This window comes from Prorops nasuta, unplaced genomic scaffold (genome assembly GCF_024137725.1).
Source record: "Prorops nasuta isolate Cenicafe-Biocafe unplaced genomic scaffold, Cenicafe_Pnas_1.2 PNAS00006, whole genome shotgun sequence".
NCBI lineage: Eukaryota > Metazoa > Arthropoda > Insecta > Hymenoptera > Bethylidae > Prorops > Prorops nasuta.
Genome location: NW_027116803.1, coordinates 6,614,925 through 6,629,616, shown reverse-complemented (window position 1 = coordinate 6,629,616; position 14,692 = coordinate 6,614,925). Strand labels below are relative to the sequence as shown.

Genomic DNA, 14,692 nt, shown 5'->3' with positions numbered 1-14,692 from the left:
CGAAGACGTAGTAGTTTTTATATTTGTTTTTGTAATAAACATACAAAAGTACATTATTGTAGGATGTGGTATTATTTGTTTAGAATTAATTTAAACAGGTGTTAAAGCTTCATCGAATAGTTATCCAAACTAACTGATTGGACTTGTTTCGGGTGTCTGAATAACTTTTTACAAATATGTACATTTTATTCTATAAATAGAACAATATTAAATCTAGGTGAATATTATTAAAGAACCGAAAACTAATTAGTAAAATTAAATCAAATTCTTTACTTATCACTAATTTCTTCACTCATTTCTGTGAAAGAGTTCATAGCTGAATAGTAAAGTATACTTGCATAGATTTTCTCTCACTCACACACTATTCGAATTGACGCATTTCCGGATAGTGTTGCAAGGGGTTACGAAATTAATGGTAATATCCCTGATTCGATAATACTATTACAAACTACGCGCTAAAAATATTTGAACCATATTATTTGCACTAAACGAGCCCAATGTAAAAAACCAACACTCTAATGGCTCTAATTTCTTTTTAAATGAACCAATCAAAGCGACTGTACAATCACGATGAAAATTGCTAAATTTTAAATTATTTAAAATGCATAAAATCTGCTATGGAAATTTTTGGAAAATTTGCGAGGGATAAAAAACCTTTGGAATAAAGCGTATAAGAGATAAACAGCGATTTGGATTTTGCAAAGCGTAACTATATATAGAGAGTCTTCCAATTTCCCCGTGTCTGAATTTATGAGATCAGGTACGCGCGGTCATTTCCACTTTGCCATAGATCACGACACCTCTCTCACCTTCTATCCTCCTTTCTCCACATTTTCTCTCTCTCTCTCTCTCTCCAGCTGCTATTTCTCGCCTTGGCAAAGATGCGCGAAAGTAAATTCTCACGGTACTCTTCTACTGATATGACACAAGGCACTTACACAATGATAAGCTTATTTTGATAAACGATCGGAATTCGAATACATTGAACGGAATAAATGGTTTGTTTCGTTTGAAAAATTGCATTGGAAATTATAGGTTTGTATATCAGGTGTGTAAAATACTGTAAATGGAATAAAGGTCTATCGGTAGGGATTTCATAGCTGCAATGCGTGTTGGTTTCTAGCTCGCTAAAAGGGTCACGAGGCAAAATCAAAGTTCATCGATTTATTCCACTTTCACAGTGCACCTCGCTTGCGATCTTTTGAGATCTCGCCGGTTCATCTTTCATCGACAGGATTAAGAATTCCGAGTCCGATATCTAAAAACTCCTTAGACCCTCCACTACTCGGCCTGTTCAAAGCGAACGCCACAGTGCAAAATCTTGTCCGATGAATATTCATCGGCCACGCTACAAACTTTACCGAATCACTCTAATTGAATCGAGTATAAAAAAAAATACAAGATTTTCTGAGAAACGCACATTGGCAAACGCGCGTGTATACAGCTGGATTACTTATCGAGAGAACGCAATCGTTATAAAAAATATCGAAGGCGGTAACTTGGAGTATATATATGGGAATACTGGACAGGGGCGTTGGGTTGCTATTAAAATTCCACTGGAAGGTCGACGCTTTAATTAAACTCGGCGTATCGCTCTTGGTCGTTTTTCAATTTCAACAATAATACGTATTTTGTGGAGTTTCCAGATGCACGATGTACTTTTCACGGAGAAAATAAAAAAACGCGGGTAAACTCGAGGCATTGTTAAACGAATAACTTCGCTAGGTTACACACGTTGCTTGTTTTAATCTAGATTCGTACAAGGATCAATTATGATTTTGATATTTTAAGGTTAAGATTTCTGCGAAATTCTGTTTTATTATCTTTATTTTTATTAGCTGCGATGCGGGGACATTGATCATCTCAATGTCAAGTCTCAATGTAATCATCGATGCCCATCGCAGAGGCAGACTGCCGAGGTCTGTTTGTTACTGTAAACGGAACGAACAGTGGTGAGCCTTTGTTAGGTTATGTTACGCTGGCGCAGCTTCCAGTTCCACTGGCTGCCACAGTGCAGCTCAGCCCCCCCCCCCCCCGCCCCCCCCCCCCCTCCCCCGACCTTTGAGAGAAATTCACCTCCGACACGATTTCCCATCGCACGGATCGTCGTCAATCGTCTTTTTTTGCCACAGAATCTACGAGGAACAATCGAGAGAAAATAGCCGATAGTGCATAATAATAAAGACAAGGATATGATGCGTGTAGATGGAGAGGAAGGACGAAGCTTCGTGACTGGTCGTAGAGATAGAAAAGTGTAAGGATAAGAATAAGGATAAGGTTCCGAAGGTAGCATGTTAATTGGAAATTGCGATATCCCTCGCGTGACCGCTTGATTAGTCACGATCGGCGGATCAGTCAATTTATTTATAATACAACGTCCTTTCGAGAGAAGACGGCCAATTTAAGAATATTTATTCCCCAACACCACCACCTACTACGTGCCAAGTTTCTTTCAACTCGTAGAAAGCATCTCTCATCTCTCTCCCATAGTATGTACGCCTGTATACACTTTGTATACACTGTAATTATAAGCTTATGCCTATTTCCACCCAATTTTTCTCCCCTTTCCACCTTCTCCATCATTATTGGACTTCCGCCAACTACCTGTCTCATTTCCTGCTTAAATGCTTCATCAACGACGTGGCATAGCTCGCCAACGATCGAAAGCACCTCCGTCGCCGTTGTGGTCAAGCCACTGCAATTTACGAGAAATAGCAGTGTCCAATATATGTGAAAGCTCATAAAAATCATGAAAAATCATTTTCCTGCCGCAATTGCGGGAAAAACATAACCTAGTATAAAGAGTTGCGTATTGTAACTCTGGGGTTTATTTATGCGTCTATTTATAAATCCATTACCACGCGTTAAAATAAATAGGCTATAAATCGCTTTTATTAACGTTTAAGAAGCGTTTGTTTAGAAATGGTAATTTAAAAGGATCAGCCTGAAAAACGCTGCACGTACCAATAAGAAGATAATGCGAAAAAAAGCCAATTTGTCGCGAGTTGATCCGTCATAAATAAATCAGTGGGTTTCCGCTAGGTTTGCGTGGGATTTTACTGACTGGAGGGAGAGAGTTTGCCCGTAACTCATGCAAGTGTGTGTGTTTATCGCGTGGTTTGTTTACAGCAACAAAGCCGGGAATTGGCAGCAACGCGGTGGGCGCGACTCTCAGAGATCGAGTCCCAGTCAAAGTTCAAGTCTCAGTCCCAGTCCGAGTATCAGTCCCAGTGGCAGTCCTGGTCCAGGACACGGACACAGACACGGCTACAAATACCAGTATGCGTATGGGCAAAAGAAACAAGGACATAAACTCGCTAGGCACCGACATCCGCAGGATATGGCCACACCTCACACGGCACCCGTTTCCGTAAGTATTTTCATGCATTATTGTTCAGACAAATATTGCTGCATCGAAAAACGATTGCTCGATTGACTAAAGTTCAATTTTCAATCACGTGTCCCACGAACGATTCGCCACTCTGCCAGGAGTCGCATGTTTATGCCTGGAGCGCCTTGTTGCGGAATTTGCTCGAACGACAAAAGTTCAATTTTCAGTCACGTGTCCCACAAACGATTGCCACTCCACCAGGAGCCCCTTGTTCATGCCTGGAGCGCCGTGTTACGGAATTGGGACGACCTCGTTAACTCGACAAAATCCCGCAGTCACGTGTCTGCCACGCAAATTCTGGTTCAAGCTGCAAAAATTAATGTGGCGATTGAATTATTATCCAATCGTCTTCTGCATACTTTTCTACGCAAACGCAATCATGTCGAGAAGTTGAAACTAGGAAAAAGTTATCTCCTTTCATACAACACACTTGACTAAAAGTTGTCTTAAAGACATCTTTTAGTCATCGAACTGACTAAAAGACGCCTAAAAATTGTCTTTAAGTTTTTCGGTTCTCTATGGTGTATTTATCGAGGGTTTTTTTTTTAAACACTGGTCGATCATGAAACTTTTCACTTGGAAACTCTCAGCTGGCTCATTTCAATGGACCATTGACACATATTTATAAAATTTCAATCCTACATTGTTGATTAACCTATAAGGTTCGATTTTTACTTAAAAGTTCCGCGATCAATCTGTGCTAAAATTTTTGGCGAGAAACATACAAATACCTCAACTTTTCCTAGTTTCCATGTTGTCCCTTTCCCGAATAGCGCAAATATCCCCAGGACATTCTTGAAACGTTACGAGGATATCCAGACGTCCAGTGTACATGCCGAGGATATCTCTCGAACATCCTCCGTTATCAGGATTCATGCCAGAAACGTTGTCAGCCTTTCTCGTATCAAAAAATTATACAGATTAAAAATAAAATACATCATTATTGCATGTTTTTCCGAATAAAAAAACACGATGATGCTATTAACGTGTTGAGTTGTCGGATGGCGTGATATTTGCAAGCTGGACACGTGCTGCAGCTGCTAGGTACAGCGATATTACAGTGCTGGAAATGTCTGAAAGATTGTCATTACACGTAAATCGCATGCGACGTGTAATCATCTTCTTCTCATTTTCGCGTTTTACATAGCAATAGTCTTTCTTTTGCGCCAACTCGGTAGCTCGTTGAGGTTAGGTTTCTTCCACTCTGCATCAGCAGGCATATATCGATCGTAATTCATGGAAGAGGGCGTACTTCTCACTCGCATTGGCGTGTACGAAATAATGATAAAATAATCGAGTTTAATATTGGCAAGTATATACCATATCTGGACGAGATCGGTCGTGCGTGGCGAATCGTGGGAAAGGGCGCGAGACTTTCTCCGAGTTGTGCTGATCCATCGGTGTTAAATCGGATAATCGGATCTTTCAGTCGGTAAATCTGATTGTGTTGCAGCCTCTGCACGACAAGTACTCCAGCACGGGGCACTCCTCGAAGGAACGAGGCAGACGGACTTCCACTGGTCTCGGTGGCAAAAGTCAGCGACGCATCAAGGCATCCAGCACGCCGGCCCTACTCGATCACGATGGGTAAGAGTTGCTTGTGCACTGCGGAAGATTGATTCGTGAGCATTTTGGCCCTCTACTGTAACCATATAGCACTATAGATGGGGTATCGCTCAACGTGAAATTAGCCAACGTGTACACGAATTAATCTCCCGGAGCGTACTATATGAACGGTGCTTACCAACACAGTGACGGTGAAATAAATATGTGCAACGGTATTAGTACTATGTACGAGAAAAGCCCGCCAAAAGTGACAAAACTTACCGACGGAGGACGCTGATGGCATGAATATGCAGCACTACACAATCTCACCGTAATATACCCGTGCTGATATACATATATCGAATCTCGTGCGACGAAACAGTGGCAGTGAATTGAGCGTAACTATATATGTGTATCCTAAAAATCCCGCCAAAAATAAACAAAATTCACCGACAGAGGACGCTGACAGTATGCATATGCATTAATGCACGTTCTCAGCGTAATACAACTGTGTTGGTGCGCACACAGCGAACGTTATACAGTAGAACACCAATGTAGCCATCGACCGTCACACATGGAAGGAATGCAGACCAGTGCAGACGTATCTTGCAATCTCTTCCGACTATAACGCGACGGTCGGTGTCGTACGGTATGAAACCGGCTTAATGCATCTTTTTTTATTCCTTTACTCCCCTATCACCCCTCCAGTCCCCTTCCTTTGACTCCCCAGCCGTTTCATGATTTTTAATCGTTGCTTCGTTTCAGGCTGCCCAAAGTTTGCCTATTGGGTCGCGAGTAAAGACGTTATTTCACCTGACCTAGCAACCAGCAGCGGCCCCTATTCGAATAGAACGCGCTTTCGCGTGTGAATGCACCTTGCGCAAGTTTTTCTACCTTGGTGGATGATCGCAAAGCCTTAACTTAGCCAACGGCGTCGGGTCTCTTCCGACCCATTTCTTCTTCTTCTTCTTGGGAGCCTCCTCGTCGTCTCCAATGATGAAAAGCTCGAAGAAGAGGAAGAAGGACGGAGCGACCAAGCGTGAAAATCACGAGTTTTGGCAGAAACACGCTTCCTCGATAAGAGACGAGCCGATTCCGAATCACCTGTCGTCCACTGCTATCCGTCTAATTTATACAGCCATTAAGATTTTTTCAACCCTGGCATGCACGGCGCTGCGTTTGAAAGCGGCGCGAATCATCGGACGATGATCGATGATCCAGCAAGGCTTTCTCGTTGACTGGATCTTTTGACGCTTGCACACACCCACGCGTTACACTGCTAGACAACAACAGTAATACCACACAAGGGACAAAATCACATTTCTCTCCGACCACTGCAACACATCCGGCCAATATTTATGCAAATGCGTACCCCCTCGATCGTTTACGCATTCTAAGCGAATGGAAAAAATTACTTTTACCTTTCCTTCCACTCGCAACTCTGCTCGACCTTCGTTGCAACTTTCCAATATAGATACACTCGTTTCAACGTCTCTCTATCTCTCCTCGAGCCTCACCGCGTTTTTTGTCAAACCTTCCATTAAGTTATCGACCGTTAATCGCTGTTACGTAATGCGCGTGCATCGAGGCTCGTTCAATTTTGCAAGACAAACTTCGGAGCGATAAGAGCGTGGCGCGTCTCTATAGAGATCCAATGGGAGGAGATATATGCAAATCAACGCTGAAACGCGTTATTAGAATTTTAGCCGAGCGAAGTGGGATACCGTTGGATCGAGAACAGCACTGATAGCGTGGAATGCGTTTGTACGCTAATCAACATAAAACGCGCACTGGACAACCGTAAAATCTCTACTTTGGCGCGTCGTAATTCACCAAAGAGAAAAGGTAATTTTCCTGTTGGGTCGAGAAAGAGGGGGGGGGGGGAGAGATAATTTCAGAGTGGAAAATGAATAGATGGAAAGAGGGGTTGGCGCGGGAGGGGTGGGGGGGGGGAGGGGGGTAGTGTTAAAAAAAAAGAAGAAATGGAGGAAGGGAAGAGAGCGGCGAGTTCAAGGGGCAGAATACTCGGAAGGAAGATCGTTAGGGGGATGCGATTAAAAAAGGACGTTGTTGCGAGTGGTCGACGGACTGGACAGTGTCACTAAAATGCTTTTTGGTGAACGAATAAACGAGAGAGACAGAGATGGTTTTGTCGCGTCGGTGTTTGGCGGGATGCAGCGGGGATCGAAAAGAGCAGGCGGCCACCCACTCGTCTCAGCTGGCCTCCTCGCCCCTCGTCACTGAACAAGAAACTCCAGCAGCGTAGGTGCGGATCGTAGTATTGTGAAGTGTAAAGTGGCGGTGGAGGTGGAGGGGGGTGGACGTTGAAAGAATCGAGTTGGGCCGGAAGAGGGGAAGGGCCGACCCTCGCCGGTTGGTACCTGAAGAGAGCGACCCTTGAATTCTGTTCTCGGAAGAAGCTGCTAGCCAGCGTATACACGCACACACACACAAACACGCGTTTGTGCTGATCTCTCTCTCTCTCTCTCTCCCTCTCTCGGAGCCAGAACAGAACGAGCTGAGTCGAGGAGTGGAGTTCAGTTGGCCGCGGATCGTCGTCCAATGCACCTCATGAAAGCATGCGTGGCCCGTAGCCAGTGTCTGCCTGCATTTGCCTGCTCACTGACCGTTTCTTGGCTCTGTTGCTTGCTTCTGGTTTTCTGCTGCTTCCTTCGCTCCTCTCCTCCCCTCTCCTGTCCACTCTAGTCAAGGATAAATGCGCTCCTTCGAACGACCAACGGCTACCGGTCATATCGCTCGCCTTCTTCGTCTTCTTCGATAAACCAAGTTTTTGCATAATATAAACGGTGTGTGTGTGTGTGTGTGTGTACCAGAGTGCCAGTGAAATTCCCTCATGGAAATATTGTTTTCACGCTTCATCGCACCAGAGAGAGTGAATTTTGTTAATAGTGATTAAGCGCAAGGTGTAATTTTCTCGCGTAAGCTCATCGCAGTTTCCTTTATCATGAATTTCCATACGTAGTGTTTAAGATTTTCTAAATGTGTACCACTGTGAATGATGCTGCCGCGTTCGGATCCTATTCCACTTTTCGAAGGATAATCCATCCCGAAAGGGGACGGATCCCGTCGAGCAACGTCAAACTTATGACCTGGTATGTGAAAAATAGCATTCGCTGGATTTTTCATGACTCGGACCAAACAATGCTCCACTTTTGCAACCAATGTCCAATTCTCTTCAAATGTACAAACGACAGCGGAAACGTTGAATTTTTCAGTGTGATATTCCCTCGCGAATTAAAATAACCCGATGTTGATGTGGTTTCCTTCGTATCGATTTTCATAAATTTCTTTATTGAAATAGTAGATTTTGTTTTGCTTTTCTCTGCTATTATATATCTTTATGCGATCTGCCTTCTGGTTTTCTGAAAATCACCTTAATTTTCACTTTAAGTTAGGATTAATTTTTCGATTCTTCTTTGATATTTTTTTATTTTTCTTCTGGTCTTCCGACAGTTATTAGTGGACAGAATATGAAGTGACGTAGGGTAGAAAGGTTGATTTGCTACATTAAAATTCGTAAAGTATCCAAAATAATCTAAACCGACGATTTTGTTCGAATCTATCTGGATGAATTTTTTCAAAATACTGCATTATTTTTGCATACTTGTTCTCTCTAGTATTTTAGTAATTATTATGCAATCTTCCCTCAAAATTTGTTATACGAATCACCTAATTTTTAAGCCTCCAATAATGATAATTTCTTTTGTTCCGCAATCATGTTAATTAATTTTTTTTGTATCTTTCAACAGTCGCCAATGGTCGGGGGATGAAGTGTTGGAGGGCAGAAAGGGTAGAGCGACAACTGAGCATCCATTGTCGGAAGCAAGCATTCCACTGGCTAATCACCCACGTCTTCAAGAGTCGATAGGAGGAGCACCGTTGGCTAATACCGGAAATCAGAATCGGGATAGCCAGCAGAGTCAGCAAAAGTTGCTGCAAAAATTCCGGAAAAGCTTTTCCCTGAGATTTCACAAGAAAGGCAGCAAGGAGAGCACGGATGGGGCCGGAGGCGAGTGTCCTCCGGAGGAAAACGACGCTTCCGGTCCTCTGGACGAAGAGGACGAGCATCGTAATGGCCCAATCAACGACTCCCACTCCTCTCACAGCAACAAAGAGGACCCTGGGAACGAACAAAAGTTTCGGTAGTGACCATACCTTCCAACAAATTATTCATACTCCATTTATTTATATACCGTAAACAATGTCAAAATGTTACCAGATTTATTTTGATACACTGTTGCGTTTTAGAAACGTTTTTAGCACCGTGTGTGCTGTTAGAGTTATGTAGAGTCTGGCAGAGTTAAAACGCCCCAGAGCATACACTGTAAATTCCAAAGTTTTATTTGAACACAAAAACTTATAGTCACTTTGTACACATTAGGATATGTATTATTTCCATTACAAATTTGTGTAAGTATAACACATTGCAAAGTGTGTTTAGCTAAAGACACAAAACTCGAATCGTAACCTGTTATAATTACAGAAATTTAAAATGGAAACACATAGCGTGTACCAAGGGACTAAAAGTTTTTACGTTCAAATAAAACTTTTGGATTTGCAGAGTAGACGCAAGAAGACTCGTTTATATCTGAAACTATTAGAGTTATCAAAATTTTGCATAAGATCTTTGCGAATGCAGATAGTAGCGAGAGGTTTCGAGAATGGTCCGTTTAAAAATTTAGTATCACCTGTAGTTATGCAGATACAAATCTTCTTGTATTTATTTTCTGGAGCGTTTTAACTAATTTGACCCTGCGTATTTCGTTCAATTTTAAACGTTGCGACTATACAACTCTCGCTTATCCACCGTATTTGCTCCTCGAAACACTTTAAACGTCACTGCTACATCCCAAGTTATACCGTAAATTGCCTTCTCACCGTGGTAACTTTAAATTTTTGCAGATTTGGTCCACTGGTGTGGAGAAGCAGCAAAGACCGGAAAAAAGGCAGCAAGGCTGCTCGAAATGCCAAATGCAACAGCGGAGACAGTGGTATACAAATAGAGGTAAAACATACACGGCGTTATCCTCTTCAAAATCATCAAACCAGTTCTCATAATTAAGCACTAATGAAGAATAATGGTGTTTGATCAAGATCTTTGGGTCGAGATTCGAGTCGACGTGATTTAGCCAGCAAAGAAAATCGAGGTTGCTTCAAGAAAATTGGATTAGCGTTGAGGAGAAGTTTAAATGTAGGAGTGGACGGAGGGAGGGGAGGGGGGGGGAGGAGAGGGTTAAAAATATAAAAAGTGGACAAAATTTTTACCTATATGCATACTCTGTACCGTACCGCATCGTTATCGAAGAAAACTCAAGATAAAGAGAAAAGTGTAAAAGTGGATGATAACGTGGTCGAACCTGTATTGTAGATGGTATCTGGTGGAGCGTTGACTGGCGGTAGCGGGAGCGGAACGATAGGAGGCGGGGATAGCTCCGAGTCCCACGATACGGACGTCCAAGACGATACCGACAGTCCACCTGCCCTTAGACGTCGAGTGGCCGACAAATCCCGACCCCAGTCCGAGCTCATCAACCAGATACTAATCGACAAATTCAAGGTAAATAATACAAGAGTATCCGTAAGATGCATCTTCATCATCGCACCAATACTATACCCTCTACCCTGACTCCAACCATCAACATTTATCACTCTCAGAGTTTCCATCATTAACCGACTTATTGCACTCGCCGTAATTAAATCCGACCGCGCTAAATTCGCTAATCAGTAAAATGCGTCGTAGAATTTCGTGCGCTATCTCGAGGCTGGCGCTTTATTCTTCAGCGTGGAGGCACGTAAAAATCGCCAATGCCGTGCCCGGCGCGGTTGTGGCAAAGACGGATGACTAAAGATGCAGAGTTTAACTGCAAAATTGTTTTCAATCACGATGATTGTTTCGTCACGTAGAAATCGTAAACCGTTGGCGAACGCTGTTAAGAGCTTGACAAAAACGAGTGAATAAGTGGAGAACGCTGCTATTGAGACGTTTTGACGAATAAGAGGAAGAGGAAGATGAAGAGGCGAAGAGAGATTCGTCGAAAGACTAACTTTGCGCAATGATCTACTTTCAGGCTGATCTGCAGAGTCGTGCATCGAGGCATCAGCATGTACGTCGAACGAACAGCGATTTGAGCGGTCAGAGGTTACTGCAATGGGACACTAGATCCGGACACGTTCACAATTACAAAAGGATGCTGTCTACTCCTTCGCCGATCAAGATGAGGCCGCCACGATTGAGCCCCAGGCACTCCTCCCACGACATCGTTACGCTAAGAAGGTGCGTCGATCCGAGAGCTGATGTCGCCCTTCTTCTTACTTCTGCCGGAGTACAGTCCGGTACACACTCTGTCATCCGTTTATCATCGTGTTATCCCATGTGTGTATATACACACGCGTGTGTGTACCAGACTGTACTCTCGTAGCTCTGCCTATACTCTCAGTGAACTTTGACACGCGCGAGAACAGGCGCACCCTTAACAAGGGTGGCGAGGTTGAGACAATTGCGACACACGGGTCGACTTTCGCTCTCTTAATAGACTAGCGGCTTGCGAAAATCCGTAACGCAACGAAAGTCGACCCGTGTGCCATTTGTCGATACCTCGTGCAGAGAGTAACGCAAAACCAAACGAAGCCAACTAAGCAGAGCCAATAATAAGCGACCCAAGACAAAGCAAAAGCTAAGCTAAGCAAAGCAGATATACTATAGTCATTACAGCGATAAGTACTCTCGGCTGCTTGACACTCTTGCACTTTCAGTTGATTCCTCCTGAGATGTGTGCCTAAATCTCAGCTAGCTCGCTCGTGCAATACTTTTCTTTGCTTCGCTATATAATTATATCTAAATAAATTATTCATACACGATCATGTTTTGCGAAAATTATATATTCTCTGTTCGATACTTTTCTAGTAAATCGAAGGAGAATAGTGGTAGGTAGACGGGTATTGTAACAAACATTCTTTCGTTCCCCCGTAAAGTTGATTGACCACGCGTTATTATTGCTGTTGTTTATTATTATTATTGTTATTACCGTTTTGTTTGTACATATTATGGAACAAGTGTATTTTGTACCCACACGCCTTTAGTAATTCGTTGCTGAATGTTGTATCTCAAGCTTATATGTATATATACTATATACATATAAATATTTAAACTATATACATATATCCACACTCGCTTTTTGATCCTTGCGATTGTCTTGTGAAGGATTTTTGAAAGCGTTAATATTTGTTTATATTTTGATTCAGTAACGTCAAAGGGAGGAGCTCTCGGACAAATCTGAGGCGTTCTCTTAGTCAGCCACTGGGTATCAATCAGCTCTCGCCTTTGATGCGCACCAAAACAGCAGGTAAACCCGAATTCGATCATGCGATTTTCATAAACTCTCGTAACTCTTTTCAAAGTAGAAAGCTTCTCTTTATCGAACCAAGCATTGAGCTCTGTCAACACCGAAGCAACTAGGAGGAACTTTGCGTTTCTGTACGCATCGCCAACTCGCGATACAAATACAACATCGGTTCACCAAAATTACCCCACGTTTCGCTATGTTGCTTTGGCATTGATCAAGTTTTATGCACCTATGTATATTGTTCCGATTGTCAATAGCTACGCCATTATGCGCTCTCTTACGAGCAAAACAAGCATTTCTATTTACTAGAGAACTTGTGTCGATCGCACTGGTAAATATAGCATGCTTTAGTAAAAAAAAAAACCCTTTGTACAAAGTATATACATCAATAGTGTTGCAATACGTTAAACGACAGTGTAACAGTATAAAGCAAATCTTTTGTGAATCAGTGTAAAGTAGCTCACCTCTCGTTCCAATGCTTTTCATCCTTCGTAAGTTATCCGTTACCTCGTTTAAGTAGAAAACAGACGGACAATTACCGTTACTTAATGTTATTTTTATCCTATTGCCAAAGTACGCTGCGGAAAAGATCCATCGGAGATCTTGGATCTTGAGACAGATTTATTGTCTTCCTTTGTGTGCATCTATATAGGTAAAGTTGATTGAAGAATGGAAAGGAAAAATTATGCATAATATGTATATCATCAGCGTTGCGAAAGAGAAAGTGTATTTTTGCAATTTCATCATTGAACTGTACCAATTCTTCTTGCATCGCAAATGAAAGAGATAGAGTGTGGGAGATGATGAGAATAATTGTGGTATTGCAGTAAATAATTGGTTTGTGGGTACTCAGGTATTCGAGTACCCGGTGGCAATGTTTTGTCGGAGGACGAGCAGGATGGGAGAGGAGGGACGTCGGACGATGAGATGATGTCCGATTCGGAGTCGTCCATGGCCTCTTTGACGGACAGGAAGAAATCCTTTGAGCAGGCAATGGACGAGGAAATCGTCATTCTGGCCGAGGCAGTCTGGGACCACGTGGCTATGGAGTCGGAGGAATTGGCTTTTCGCGCTGGTGACGTCATTGACGTCCTTGACACTTGGGACAAGGACTGGTGGTGGGGTCGCTGCGGAGGTGAACACGGCTGGTTTCCTGCCGCATTCGTTAGGGTAACTTTTCATCTTTTTTATTGAACGAAACAAGAAAAATTGTTAATCTCGCTCCGAGTTTATCAATACCATGCACTACTTGACCGTCCTCAGCTGCGGGTAAGCCAAGAAGATACCGTCGAGGACTCGTTAGCAGCGATAGCCGCCGGAACGTCGACGAATTCCCAATTGAGGAGACGCACGAGTGTGTCCAGGTTGTCGAACGAGCAAGTGAGAACCAGCGTGGTCAGAGAGCTCGTGCAGACCGAGCGAGACTTCGTCAAGGTCCTGAGAGACGTTTCGGAAGGCTACATCGCCGAATGTCGCCGGAGGCCTGAAATGTTCAGCGAGGAGCAAATCGAGACCATTTTTATCAATCTTGAAGAGCTGCTTGATTTTCAGTCGGAATTTCTGAAAGACCTTGAATCGCGAATAGATTGGAGCGCGCCGTACAAAAGCTGTATAGGGGAATGTTTTCTCAATCATGTAAGCGTAGTTTTTACGTAGGTGTAAAATAATTATTGTTTACCTGCGTGTGTATACAGGAGTCAAGCTTACGCTTGTAACAATTTTTAGAGAAGCGGATTCCGTATGTACTCGGAGTATTGCAACAGCCATCCGATGGCTACCGCCACTCTGCAGGAACTCTATCAGCATAATCAGTACAGTAAATTTTTCGAGGCCTGCAGATTGATGCGCAGCCTAATGGAAATTCCTTTGGATGGCTATTTGCTTACGCCTGTGCAACGGATATGCAAATATCCCCTTCAGCTTGCCGAACTACTCAAATATACGAAGCCAGATCATCCGGATTATCAGAAAGTGCAGGAGGCACTGGAAGCCATGCGTGGAGTTGCGGTTTTGATCAACGAGAGAAAAAGACGAATGGAGAGCCTTGAAAAACTTGCCGCGTGGCAGCTCAGAGTGGAAGCCTGGGAAGTAAGTTATGATTTTTATCTATTCATCCCTCAAGTCCCTCTACCTCGCATATACTTATACATTTTATGCATCTATACATATGCAAATATTATGGTACGTTTGTACATTGTGCATTCATTCATCTCTATCCATATGTATATGTTTAATGGTCATTCATGATAAACCAAAAACAACATTGCAAAGTTCTCTCTCTTTCTATATCAGAACGCCAATTTACGAGTTGGATTGATTCCAGGATTTTCTAGTTAACCCGTAATTAACATTGTGGATCGAAATGACCCGCTTGATGTTTTTTCTAAGTATT

General features: G+C 42.9%; 1 protein-coding gene across 5 annotated transcripts in view; it reads left to right on the top strand.

Annotated features, from left to right (window-relative positions):
* Positions 1-14,692, top strand: part of RhoGEF3 (Rho guanine nucleotide exchange factor 3) — a 68,688-nt gene that overhangs the window by 52,002 nt on the left and 1,994 nt on the right. For 3 of the 5 annotated variants that reach the window (XM_066728917.1, XM_066728915.1, XM_066728916.1), the window contains 10 exons: positions 3,130-3,370; positions 4,845-4,978; positions 8,707-9,099; positions 9,860-9,962; positions 10,326-10,514; positions 11,026-11,231; positions 12,200-12,300; positions 13,154-13,470; positions 13,564-13,935; positions 14,026-14,388. In XM_066728917.1, coding sequence (XP_066585014.1) covers positions 3,130-3,370; positions 4,845-4,978; positions 8,707-9,099; positions 9,860-9,962; positions 10,326-10,514; positions 11,026-11,231; positions 12,200-12,300; positions 13,154-13,470; positions 13,564-13,935; positions 14,026-14,388 — 2,419 coding nt within the window. Of the gene's footprint in view, positions 1-3,129; positions 3,371-4,844; positions 4,979-8,706; positions 9,100-9,859; positions 9,963-10,325; positions 10,515-11,025; positions 11,232-12,199; positions 12,301-13,153; positions 13,471-13,563; positions 13,936-14,025; positions 14,389-14,592; positions 14,688-14,692 lie in introns of all 5 variants that reach the window. The other 2 variants (XR_010822823.1, XM_066728918.1) reach the window with 2 other exon arrangements.